The sequence below is a fragment of the Furipterus horrens genome, unplaced genomic scaffold (assembly GCF_987537825.1).
Source record: "Furipterus horrens unplaced genomic scaffold, mFurHor1.1.pri manual_scaffold_9, whole genome shotgun sequence".
Taxonomy (NCBI): domain Eukaryota; kingdom Metazoa; phylum Chordata; class Mammalia; order Chiroptera; family Furipteridae; genus Furipterus; species Furipterus horrens.
In genome coordinates this window covers 85,636,787-85,650,425 of record NW_028327179.1, presented here as the reverse complement: position 1 = coordinate 85,650,425, position 13,639 = coordinate 85,636,787, and the positions used below count along the sequence as shown (strand labels likewise).

Sequence of the window (13,639 nt, the reverse complement as noted above, 5' to 3'; positions counted from 1 at the left end):
AGTTTTTATTTCATACTTCCAGGTCTTTCTGGGTGAATAATAGTAAACAGAAATGATTTCAGTTTTACTCAGGGACTTATTCCTCATTTGAGAAAAAGAACCTTAAACCCTTGCTCTCTATCTAAGAATGCAAGTGTCATCAAGCCCCAGGTTTTTGTCTGTTTTGCATAGTGTAGATCCCTAGCACAGTTCTTAGACCTGTTCCTGGTTCACTGTAGAAGTTCAGTAAGTATCTGTTGCATAAACGAATTCATCCAAAAAAGGATAAGCAGTCATTGCATTACAATGGCTAGAAAATATGAGGACCACACTTGTTCCCCTGCCTGTCTCCACCCTTACTATAGTAGATTTGTTGTGTTATTTAAAAAAAATAAGTGTGCAGACTCAGTCTCTTTACCTCATAGCAGGTTCCAATTTTTAACATAATATGTCCTATAGGTATGTGATTATAAGAACATATGCCTAAGCTGAATAAAACCAGATATGCCCCTCAAATCTTACCTATGGACTCCAGTTACACTCTCCTCTACTATGCCCTTGATTTTCTTAAACATGTTGGGATACTTCTTATAAATCCAGTGAGTTAGATCCCCTCCATCATCTAAGATCTGCAATAATAAGCAACAATAATGTCATCTATTTTGCTGAAGGCTCAGCGTTTCCAGTGCTTCTCTGGGTCTTGTATTCCAACTTCTAATTGTTAATTTACAGATATTTCAAATTTCCCACATGGTTATGCAAAGTAACTTAAAGCCAGTACAATGACCAAACAGTCATTATAGTTAAGTACAAGACAATGAGGGATGAAAAGCCAACTCTAATTCTCATAGCCAAATGACCTTTCCACATGACATAACCAATAAAGCAAATTACGCAGCAATACAATGGGGATTTTCTTATGGTCTAATAACTTAAGTGGTTATCTAAAGCACTAGTTCTTGGAAGTACTATAGATATTCAGAAAGCCTAAATTTGATATTAGCATATTTCTATTCATTAAAATCAGAACTTTATATATAATCAGTCAAAGCTTAGTTTAAATAAAGTCAGATAATTAGTCGTTCTCCCAGAACAATGGCTCATAAAACTATATTCATGAATCCTTTACTCTTCCCAAAGTACAGTCACTCTCCTACCCAAAACCTCAGGCAGTGCTGTAGGGTTCTGCCTAGCACAACCTCACATTCTCTATCACCAAATTAAAAATAACTAGGGAACTATGCAGCATGTAGGTGTGCAAGCATGCCTCTGAACAGCTCATCACTATTTCATAGGTTGGGATTAAAAATAAACACAATGCTGTGCCCACTGGAGCTTTCATCAGCAGAAGAAAGTTCTTGAATTATAAATAAGCTAAAGAAAGATCATCTTAGCATGCTATTCAGCACCAGACCGTGGCCTTTCAGCCCTTCACTTAACTGTTAGAAATGCTTGGCAGGGCTTGGCAAATTGTTATACCCTTCCTCCTGGAAAGTCCCACAGGACCAAGTTGCACTCTACTAGCACGCACCCATTTTGCAGTCCATTAATCATCACCCTTACTGCAAGTGCCAAAAATGCCATCCTGGGCCTCTGGGCACACAAAATCCCCAACCTCGAGTCTATCACCTGATTTCTTTTTTGCTTCTGCGGTTGATCTACAATTATTTCCTCTAACTCAACTAAACCTTTGAGAGCAGGGGGTGTTTAAGACAGAGCTCTCATTAAAACGCTACACTTGCTCCATACTATATAAGTTTGTGCTCCATTTTCTCCCAGGAGAAACCCTCAGGACAGATGTCCTAAGAAACAGAAAGCCTCCTCTGAGTTTCTCTCTCCCTTTCTGCCTGTATGAAATCCCTCACGGAGTTTTCCCTTGCAGTCTCTAATTCCCTAGCCACACAAAAGATCAGAGACAAAAAGATCGAGCAATTGGCAATTCTATGTCTTAAGTCCCACTATTCTCATCTAGGTATCTAACACAGGCAGGTAGGCACTATCCCTAATATGTACTTAATGAATGTAGCCCATAATTATTACCATGTAACTCTATTGTAGAAAATTTTTAACAACAAAAAAAGGATTTTATTTATTTATTTTGGGGGAGGGGAGGGAGGGAGAGAGGGAAAGAAACATCAGTGTGTGCGATTGGCTGCCTCTCACATGTCCCCAAGCAGGGACCTGACTCTCAACCCAGGCATGTGTCCTGATTGGGAAATGAACTGGTGACCTTTAGGTTTGCAAGTCCACTGAGCCACACCAGTCAGGGCTATTGCAGAAAATTCTTGTCACTAGGAAATCTTCCTGAGGTTGAAAAGCAAGGAAAAGTACTAAATCTTGATAGTATCCAAAGAAAATATGGGTCCTGTTTTCTGGGGGTGACAACTGTTTTCATCCTTGTCTTACTCTCTTCATTATCCTTTCCTGCAGTTTGTGCTGGCTCTACAGTCTATAAAAGCTCTCTGGGAACAATCCCATGTCCTCCCGGTGTTCACAACTATAAAATTACTGTTGAATTTCCAGCAGAAGTCCCCTGGCCTATCTTCTGTAGTTCCCGTCAGTCATACTCCCTCCTATTGCTGCTAAACTTTGTTGGGAAGAGCTGACTCATAGCCAGCTCCGCCCTCCCTTTCAGGATATGAAGACTTTAACCCAGCTTCCTCAAACCAGCACTTGGTGCAATGTGATCTGAATCACAGAATCCAGGAAAGTAGGCTGCTTTTCTTTTTCTCTGCAGTGTACGGAGGTGAGGCCTGCTCTGCCGTATTTAGCAGCAAGCAAGAGTTGGACTACAGCTTCTAGGATTCATTTTTCAGTTGATTCCTTAACTTCTCTTCTTACTCACTCAGAAATGTTTGTAAAGCAGGAGTGCCTCATACTTTGTGCGGCTTTTTTCTTCTCTTTGTGAATCTAAGATGCTATCAGCCTTCAAGAACTTAAATCTTTTAAAAAATAAAACAAAAATAAAAAAGCAAAAATTAAAAAACCTAAAACGTTTCCTAGTTATCTTTCTTAAGGTGGAGAATGAACAAAGAGAAGAAATTTAAACTTGGAAATCCTGCATATTTACTATGTGATTCTAGAGAGAAAGCTAGGTACCACCGAAGGGGTGTGTGCGTGTGTGCATGAGCACATGTTTAGCTTACTGTTACAGTTAGGGGATGGTAGTGAGAGGTGGCAGGGGATGGTAAGTCATAAATCTTACTTTTTAACCAGCATGTGTAAATTCTGAGCAGTATTTTTTTTTTATTTTATTTTTTTGTTTTTCGATTACAGTTGTCCCATTTTTTCCCCATTGCTCCGCCCCACCCAGCCCACCCCTTCTCCCACAATGAGCAGTATTTTAATGTTACTGATGAATATGAAGGATTCTAAGATCAGCACTAATAATTATAGTACCTTGAGGCTATGAAGAGGGTCAATATTCTTGGGGTGCCCAGAACATTAACATCTAGTTCAGGTGGAAGCCCAGGTACATCAGAGAGAAAAGGAGTCATTATCCTTTCCTGCTGGGAAATCCTCTCCCAGGCCAGAGCCCCCCACTCCCGGCCCCTACAGAGCAGAAGTCTAACCCACCATGTTTGGCTGCCAGCCCTCCACATTCACACATCTGTCAATGCACCACCAAAAGTCATCTTCTGACTCTCCTTTCCAGGCAAAGACAGGAAATCCTAAGAAAAAGGAACAAAGAGAAACCATTAAAGCCCTTAAAAAGGGGCTGGTCCTCATTCTGGCAAGAAGATGCTGGTTCTCCTCAATTACAAACTCTCTCATTCTGCTGTGCTCCTTGGATTGACTTTCTTCATTGATTAGTATTGTCTTCAGCCCCTTTACCCACTGCTTTGTCACTGGTGGCCATTTGCTCTGGATTGACCAAAGAGGACAAACAAGAGTAGGATGGATGCTAAAAATATGAAAAAGGAGAAAAGAAGAAACTGGAAATAAGTACTTCTTGATCTAGCCCACCTGGAATTCTCACCATTTCCCAACTACACTTTGATCTTTCTTGCTCCCAAACTTTGGTCACCCCATCCTCTATCAGGAAAACCCATACACTCTTCTCCATCTGTTAAAATGTTTATTACACTTCATGGCCCAGTTAAGAAGTGTCATGTTCCTAATGGAGCCTGGTTAACTCAGTTGGAAGTGACCTCTTATAAAATCTGAACTTTTTAAACCCTTTGTTTGAACACTGAATGTGGATTTATGATCTGTTGTGGCATTTATCACCTATGCTCTTGTATTATTATCCCCTACAAATGTGTCTTTCCTCCTTAAGAACATTATAAGATTCTGAGGGCAGAGACATTGTCTCATTTGTCCTTAGTATCTCTTGTAGGAGGCATAATAAATATTTGCTGAAATAAATAAAGACTGTGTATGAACAATTCATTGGGCTATATGTTTAATATCTGTATATATTTTTATATATGTATTTTAGACATTAATAACAATTTTATAAATGATTGAATGTAAATGAAAGAACACGTGAAATGCTGAAAGTGCTAGCAAAAGGAGAAACAAGTATGCACTACGGAGCTTTTACAGCATTTCTCAAGAGCTCTGAAGCAGGGGTTTGGTTCCCTGATCTGTGTTGTGCTGTCAGGGAGTGACGAGAAAGAACCGGCGAAGTCCAAATTTCTCTATTTCTTTTGTCCTTCTTCAAGTGTCTGTGACCACTGTCATGAAATATTTAATCTATCAGGTCAAATCCTGTTTACTGCTGAAGCAGAAACACCAACCATTAAGTCAGAGTTCACACTGCTAAAAAACCAACAGGACCACAAAACTATGCCTGAAGCCTTTTCTTTTCTAATCCATGTTACCTCAGACAGTGAGTAGTGTTCACTGGTGTTCTAATATTAGTGAGTCAAGGCAAAGCATTAAATAAAGGATGATTAGACATAAGATATTTGAGACTGTAAATATCTTCTGTAGGGAAGCAAGAAAGATCAAAGTGTAGGTGGGAAATGGTGAGAATTTCAGTTACCAGGTAACTAGGTAACAGAGTTACCTAGATCATATTTAACAAGCCCAGAAAGAGAGCAAACACATCAAAAATAGGGATACATTTCTACCAAGACAGCTCCTTTAATGTCAACCTTCCTTAAAGATTTACATTGAAACAATGGAACTTTTTGGAGACTTACTTTAGCCAAAGACACAGAGAACAAGCAAAGATCTTACCACTTTCTGCTAAAGCAGCAGCCACTTCATTGAGAGTGGAATAGATGTTACAGGCAGCCCATCGGCACTGTGCCCCCAGGGCACCCAGAGTTTCCATAAGCACCTATATTAAAGAGAAAGCAGGAGATGAGCAAGCCTGAGTCAAACAACTGGTCAAGGAGATTAGGTTTATATATTTGACAATAAGAAAGTACATCAGGAATAACCGGGGTCAAAGATTTTCAAATTGCGCTCTACAGAAACTCTTCAGTATTTTGATTAGAGGGCAAGGGTTGGGGGTAAGCACAGGAAGGTTCCAGCCAAGTTCTATGTGTTTACCCTTTTACATATTGGGTTTCCCTGTAAGACTTAATTAAACCAAGGGTTTCAGAGCTAAAACATTTTTCAAAAACCACAACTTATAGTTCTGCTTCTTCTTAGGATATAGAAAGCTACAAGAGAAGCTCACACCCAAACAAGAAAAAGCCAAGGCCCTGACTGGGTAGCTCAGTTGGTTAATGTCCTCCTGATACCCCAAGGTTGCAGGTTTGATTCCTGGTCAGGGCACATATAAGAATCAACTGTATAATAGAGAGAAAAAAAATAAAAAATTACAAAATAAAGATTCAACTGCTGAATGCATAAATAAGTGGAACAACAAATCAATGTTTCTCTCTCTCTCTAAAATTAATAAATTAAAAAATTAAAATTAAAAAAGCCAGATAATCTATTAAACTGTAACTTTTCTTGAGCCCATCAAAGAGCTGAAGTCACAAAGCAACCCAGTGATCTGAACTCCAAAGAATGACAAATCTCTTTAAGGAGAAAGGAAATAGTTTTACCCTCAGCAAAGCACAGGAGGAAGAGGTGGCTGCCATATATGTGGATAAGAAAAAAATTAGCTGTAATTGGAATGAATCAGTAAATGAATGTGGAAAAGTGTGTCAGTTTGGAATTCCTGACAGCTCCAGGCATAAGATTTCACACTCCTATCAACCTCTTTCCCAGGGGCTTCCACCCAGTGCTCACAGGGAAGACTGGGGGCAGAGAGCTGATTGGCTGTGCTCAAAGACAGGCATGAAACCTGGGCACTTCCCCACAACGTTCTCTCATGAGAAGCAAAAGCCTTAAGCTGTAGGAAGAGGAGCAGGAATTACGCCTACCACCAGGGATCAAGCAAACACTCTCTGGTCCTAGGGGAGAAGCAGGAAACTTTCTTGGATCTAGACCCTGCACTGATAGAAAGTAAAGATTTGCTACCTCTCCAGGAGGGCAGGAAACAAATCTACTGAGACTGGATCAGAAGATCCAAGAACTCGACCTGCTTTCACCATAAGCCTAGCTTTAGGATATAAATTTAGTGTTGTTGCGGGTGGTGCATGCACTTAAAGAGAGCTCTCCCACCCCACTTTCACAGCAAGCATGTGCAGAAGCAGCTGAACGCTGAGGATAAAGCAAAAAAAAAAAAACTGAGGAGAGCCCTGTGGTAATCTCAAATCACAAGGCTGTAGCAGCCCATTGCTGGAGGAATTTGAAGCCTATAATGCAGAACAACAGAACTGAAATCCAGCCCAAGTCATGACAATAATGGAAACTAATATACTACTGTTCAATATAAAATTTTAAGATACACAAATTAGTAAAGAAAAATAAAAGGGTCAATTGTCAAGAAATAAAGTATTCAAGAGAGTCAGACTCTGTGATGAGGTAGATGTTTGATCAGACAGGAACTTTATGATTAATATGTTTATGTTAAAGGATTTAGTGAAAAGGACAGACAATATTCATGAATAGATATGGAGTTTCAGCAGAGAGATGGAAATGACAAAAACAAGCCAAATAGAAATGTCAGAAAAAAAAATTTTTTTTAAGGTATCAGAGATTAAGAATTCTTTTATCAGGTTAATTATCAGACTGGGCATTATCTGAGAATAAAATCATATCAATAGAAATCACCAAACTGAAATATAGAAAGAAAAAAAGTGGGGAAAGAAATCAGAAGAGAGCATCCAAGACCTATGGGATATTATCAAATGGTCTAACATGCATGTAATTGGATCCATAGAAGGAGAAGGAGAAAAGAGAAAAATAATTTATTTTTTAAAAAAGTATATATATGAAGAGTTAATGGGTAATTATTTTCTGAAATTAATGAAGGAGGATCCAGGAACAATGACATTCCAAAAGCAAAGATCACTCTAGTGTACAGATTCATTAAATACACCAGGGCTCCTTGTAGAAATGGCTAATTCCAGGACTAGGACAGAGAATGTACAAGGTGAGCTTAGATCATCTGGTACCAAAAGCAAGGATATGCTCAAGGAATGGATATGCCAAAAGACAAGCCACAGAAGCCAGACTGAAGAGGCTCTCCCTTGGCCAAAATTGGAACAATTTGAGCACTACTTTATAATAAATAATGAGAGTAATGGATTATAACATATTAAATAAAATAGGAAATAATGATTCCATACGAATAAACAAATGAGTGAATAAACTGAAACTTTAATGAAGAATTGGATATTTACACAGTTTCACATAACTACCTCACAAAACACTAATTAATTATAAAGGTAGATAAATAACTTTTACAATGGAAAAGTCTGCCAGACACCACCTGGAGTAATCAGGGATCAAAATGAACATCAGTGGGACAAACTGAAATCATGTATCATTTGATAAGATTAAATTTTTTTAAATCTAGCTTCACTTACTATCAAAGATGCATAGCCTGAATCTAATAATGAGGAAGTATCGGGAAAGTCCAAATTGAGGATATTCTACAGAATAATTTGTCTCTAATCTTCCTAAGTATCAAGGTCATAAAAATCAGACTACAGACTGTTCTGCACTAAAAGAGACTAAAGTGAGATGACAATTAAATGAGACACAGAGCTATAAACGAAATCCTTTTGTTACAAAAAATATTATTGGGACAACTAGTGAAACTCAAATGAAGTCTGAGAATTAGATGGTAATAATGAATCAATGTTAATTTCCTAACTTTCAATGGTTGTACTGGTTGTACAGGAGAATGCCCTTGTAGAAAACTAAGTATTTGTGGGGGAGCATAAGGTTAGCAACTTTCAAATTGTTAAGAAAAAATAGTCATACATAACATACTTGTAACTTTTCTATATATCTGTGTTTATTTCAAATTAAAAATATTAAAAAGAATCCAATGATTTGATCCTGACTTATTTTATTTCAATATCTAAGATGAAGATAGGATTTTTAAGAGGGTAATGTATCACCCTAATACTTTAAGAGCTATTATAACAATGATAAAGTTTTGGTTAAAAAACTTATTTTAAAATGTCCTGATAGCGGTTAACTCTGAGCACTGCTATTTTCATTTTTAAAAGTTTGTATTTAGTATATTTCTATACTAAATTAAAATTGTAATAAAAAAATTATGCCCTTAATTAAAAAAAAAAAAACTTGCAGACAATTCCACTAATGTAGCCTAACTCTTCATATAACTTGTCCAAGGCCACACAATAAGTTAATAGCATACCTACTCATATCTCTAAAATTCTAGTTTATGCTACCTTTCAATATCTGATTCCATTTTTTCTCTCGTTTTAGTTTTCACCTTAAAGAATTTCTGAATTCCTATAACTGGGAATTCTGAAGTTGTTCAACAAAAGAATGATACACAGACTTGCCTACAAAGCAATATAAATTAACTATAAAAGTCACTGGGACCAAGAATGTAAAAACTGTTCAAGGAACTTTGAGTCAAGACTGCTGGCAATTAGGGCTCAAGCAGGAGTGAAGGCAGGTAGGAGTGAGAGGAGGACAGAGCTTAGAACCTAACTTTACATCATTACCATTTAGAAATACCTAGGAAATCTGGTTAGAAGGAACTATGAAACATACCTAAAAATATAAATAGAGCCAAGTCTGTCAGACACATGGATAAGAAACTGTTACTATAATAGTTATTTCTGAAGCATGGGATTACAGGACACTTTGTCCTTCTACATTATAGATTCTGGTAATGTCTGAATATTGTAAAATGAACATAACTACTTTTATAATCAGAAAAATATAAGAGAGATTAAAAACAAAGCAAAATTCCATAGTAATTAATTTTTTAAAGGAAAAGGAAAAAAATGTAAGAGGGTACATTAAAATAATGTGAAAAGTGGTGAACTAGTTTTGATTACTCTGGTTTTGATTACTCCAGAAAGGAACCTTAGATATAATTTAGCAACAGGAGACACCACAGAAGCACTTACTATTTTAAGCCACCACACTGAAGTCTCACGTCCCTGCCTGGGGAAGCCCAAGAAAGGTTCCCAAAGTGTTTCTGCCTCAATTCATTAGTCTGTAGCTCCAAAAAGAGAAAGCTTTTCAATTTATTATATTAATTTTGGGCTGCCAAAGTACTCTTTTCCGCATAGAACATGGAACCCAGAAGAGTCTCAGAGTGAAGATGCTAACAGCAGCTGTCTGTGCCTTGTGGAGTCTCTGTTGTTTTTAATAAGGAATGTAGCCACATAAGTGTGCTTCAGGAGACAATCTTTTGGAAGTTTGTCTAGTCATAAAAATGACCTGGATCTTACAAATCCTATGAAAGATTCCAGACCGTTTCTCAATACTCCAGCTTCCCATAGTGGTCTCATTACTGTTGGCAACTCAGTATCCATTATATCTTTGATGGTGACTCCAATTCAGTGGTTCTCAACAGAGGAACTCGGGAAAACTGGGGGGGTGTTACTGGTTATCACAATAATTGAGAGAGCAGCGCTGCTGGCACTTAACGGGCAGGGCCAATCTGAAAGTACGAGACAGTCTTTTACAACATGAAGCTGTGCCACATGCAGTAAAATTTTCAAATGTTCCAATGAAAAGTTCATATGAATGAGAAACCTATTTATAATTATCTGTGTTTAGAACCTGATTCCACTTTATGTATTAACAAAAAGTGTTTTGTAGTTTTTCCAAGAATGCAACAACTGTCTAAATGAAGAGAAAGTTCATACTTTTTGTCATTATTCAAAAATTTACAAAAAGTTAATAAGTTTTAAAAAAATCATACAATTTGGCAATACTATTGTGATGCTTTAGAACCAGTAACAGATTTGTCTACATTTGTAGCACCTTGATTCAAATAGTGCCATAAGTACAAATATCTGACTACTCTTTATATTTCAGTTAAAATTCTCCATTGATTTAAAAAATTATATGTAGCTAGATATATTATATCTGAATTTCATTTCAAGATAATACAGGGGGCATTGGAAAATATTTTTTTTATAACAAGGGGTCACTGACTGATAGGGGTGAGAATCGTTGGTCTAAACCAATCATGGTAATCCCAGTCCTAGGACTGGTGTGGCAGGGGCATGTGATTCAGTTCTGCTCAATAACACATGATGGAGTATCCTGGAGGACTTCTGAAAAAGGTTTCTTTGCTCTTGGGAGACAGGAGAAATGGTACTTCTCTCTCTTCCTGTCAAGTTTGTGACGGCCTACAGGGCCATAACCGTCTGGCTAGCAGCCTGAGGATGAATTCAGTGCGGTGACCAGGCAGCTCCAGGACAATCACAGACAGGTGAAACTGGAGCCCTGAGATCCTGCGTCTGAAGTCTGCCTGACCTCTGGACTTTCAGCTTTGTAACGAAATAAATTCCTTTAAGTATAAGCCAGGTAGAATCAGGTTTCCTCTTATTTGCAGCTTAAAGCAGCCTAACACAGAGTTGCGTTGTAGAAATGACGCTGGAAGTGAAGATAAGGGGAAGCAGTGTAGTATCGTGGAGAAAACATAAGTGTGGGAGTCAGATATACTGAAGTTTAAACCTTGATTCTGTGATTTACTAGCTGTATTACCTTAGATAAATTACTTACACCCTCTGAGCCTCAACTTCCTCGTTTGTGAATTGGAACTAGGAATACCTGCTTTACACGGCCATTATGAGGATTAATGAACTAATACTTGTTAAGCTCATAACCTAGTACTTGGCAAGTTGCAAGCACTCAATAGCTGGGGTATTATTAACTATTATTATGTGCAGAAAGGAAAAAGGCTTACAGCAGTCTGAGCAGTGATGTGTGTGCAGCCCACAATTTTGGCTCCAGCCAAAGGTTTTTCTCCTTGAGCTCTCTTCCTCAAAGCCATCAGTGCCGGCATTTCTGAAAAGGCACAATATACATACACAAGCAATATTAGAGAGGAGGGACTGAGAAAGAAAGAATAAAGAGAAAAACTTATTCTCTTATGGTAAGATCCTTCCCCTGATGAGGTTCCCTGTTAGATTAGGTTTCGCGAGGGACCAGGACAACAAACCTGATTTCTCTTTTATAAGGGGCTTTCAGAGGCAAACGCTCCAGTGTTCTGATTCCTTACATCCAGCCCTCTTTATGTAAGTCTCTCTCTCTCCTCTCTCTCCCTCACCCCTCTCCCTTTTCCTTGCATCAGGGTTCCTTCCAGACCTGCCAGAGTTCACTCCCTCTCTACAGTGTTTCTTGAGCTCAGATTGTTGTTTTTTTTTTTTGTTGTTGTTGTTGTTATAGGCAGTCTTCCATGTCACCCTGAAATTTTACAAGCTACTAGGCCCCAGGACGTGAAAAGCTATAAACATGGGCAAAAGGACACACGAAGCTTGAGAGGAAAGGGGGCTTGCTCTCTTTACCTTGTTCAGCAATTTCAATTTCTCTTCGTCCAAACTCTGCCTGTTTGATGTTCTTGACACAGAAGTCAGTGCTTCCCTTAGAGTTCTTTTGCTGCTTGTCCCTGGGAGATGTCTCATCATCAGAGCTATCTGTATATGAAGCCGCTGTAATGACAGAATAAAAAACCCTCAGGGGGAAAAATGGCCCCCTTTTAAACTCCAAACCATGGAGTGAGCTGAGGCTTCTCTGATTACCCAGCACCACACACAATCACACATCTGGTAAGCACCTAAGTGGCATTGTTGGAGCTGTCCCAATCGTCTCCTATGGAGCATGCTACCCAGAGGTCAGACAGAGGAGCTGAGAGAGGCTGTCAAAGGCACTAACCTGGAGTCTAGGGCTGACTTTATTTTCAGAACATGCAGAAGTCCTTGACTATGCAAAGAGAGAGATTACACCATGGTAGCAATAGGTTAAAGTTCTAAATGCAAGATCACAGTCATGAACCTAGGTGTTTCTGGGATTCTAGCTACCCTTCTCTGCTGCTTAAATGCCTGATGTAATTTGTGCTTTAGTACAATAACTAAGTAGATAAGATCTAGAAAACAAGGAACCCATGGGAAAGTAATTAAGAACCACACAAAAAGTGTTTGTCTGACATAACAGAGCTTTCTTTTTTAAGACTGGCTCTGATGAGGCTGAACTATGCCCGCAGACCCAATTAGACACCGACAATGAAGTATTCAGTGTGCTCTCCTTCCCGGCCTCAGTGAGTCCTGCATTAGGCATTTTTGACTCCCAAAAGATGTGATAAATCCTCCTTTGGTATAATAAAGTGCTCTGATGACAAATCCATTTAGCAATATACAGTAGGGGGTGAAAGGTGTAAGACTTTGGATTGAGGCTAGCAGGCGGCGGCAGCTGCTGCTATTCCCATGTTCAGCTGAGGTCTTTCTAGTTTTCATTTAATTCTGTAGTTGCAGATCATTTGTTGGATGATTTGAATAAATTTCCTTCCTTGATTTACATTTAAGTTTCTGTGGATAGTTTCTTCCTACGTAGTCGGCAAGGTTTTGGGGGAGGAAGGCTGGGAAACGTAAAGCGCTGTCTATGAAAGCACTATATGTTTCCAAATGAGATAAGAAGTACTTCCATCACTTTTAAGGAGAGAAAGCTGCAAAATCTCAGAGCTCCCAAGGTCTCTAGTACTCCAATCTACTTATATCCAGAAAATTAAGACATTTCTGGGATTTCTTAGTGAAGGGTCTATCTCTGGGAGGGCTGTAAAAGGCAAGTCCGACTTTGCCCAGTTAATCGGGCATGACACTACAAAATGTTTGGGCAGCAGGGGCCCCTGGTGTCCCTCTAGGAGCTGGAAAACAGCCACAGAGCAAAGTCCTAACACGAGGCAACAAGAATGAACTTGGGTCACCAGGGGAGGTGAGGGAATTAATAAATCCCCCAGGATTAGCTCTTGAAAAGTTTGTGGTTCTCCCTCCTAGGGTGAGTGAGAGCTCAAAGTACCTTTAACAACAGAACTCAGAAACAGCTTCCTGGGCAGTTTTCTGCTTCACTAATCAACACTCAGAACTAGCTTATGAGTTAGAGGCTGAGGAAACTATGCTTCTATTACCTGAGAGAAGAAAACAATAACCACCCCTAATCCTGATCCACATTTATAGGATAATTGCTTTTGAAGAAGTGTTTACATTCAGAATACCCATAAATTTCAAACCCTTTTCGACAGCCGTGATGATTTTTATTTTCCCCAATGGCCATTTAAATATAGTGGTTTTGTGTTCTGGCGTCAGACACTTTGGTTGACGTCTCAGTTTCTGTTTATAGGTGAATAAAGTGGAAGTGATACCCAAAC

The 13,639-nt window shown here is 38.7% G+C and overlaps 1 protein-coding gene across 7 annotated transcripts in view; it reads right to left on the bottom strand.

The window, feature by feature from the left end:
* The window catches only part of AHCYL2 (adenosylhomocysteinase like 2), a 142,496-nt gene that overhangs the window by 25,610 nt on the left and 103,247 nt on the right, over window positions 1-13,639 (bottom strand). For all 7 annotated transcript variants that reach the window (XM_090287497.1, XM_090287498.1, XM_090287502.1 and 4 more), the window contains 5 exons: window positions 11,787-11,930; window positions 11,186-11,286; window positions 5,167-5,269; window positions 3,556-3,650; window positions 502-608 (listed from right to left, as the gene is read on the bottom strand). In XM_090287497.1, the coding sequence (XP_090143623.1) occupies window positions 502-608; window positions 3,556-3,650; window positions 5,167-5,269; window positions 11,186-11,286; window positions 11,787-11,930 (550 nt within the window). The remainder of the gene's footprint in view (window positions 1-501; window positions 609-3,555; window positions 3,651-5,166; window positions 5,270-11,185; window positions 11,287-11,786; window positions 11,931-13,639) is intronic.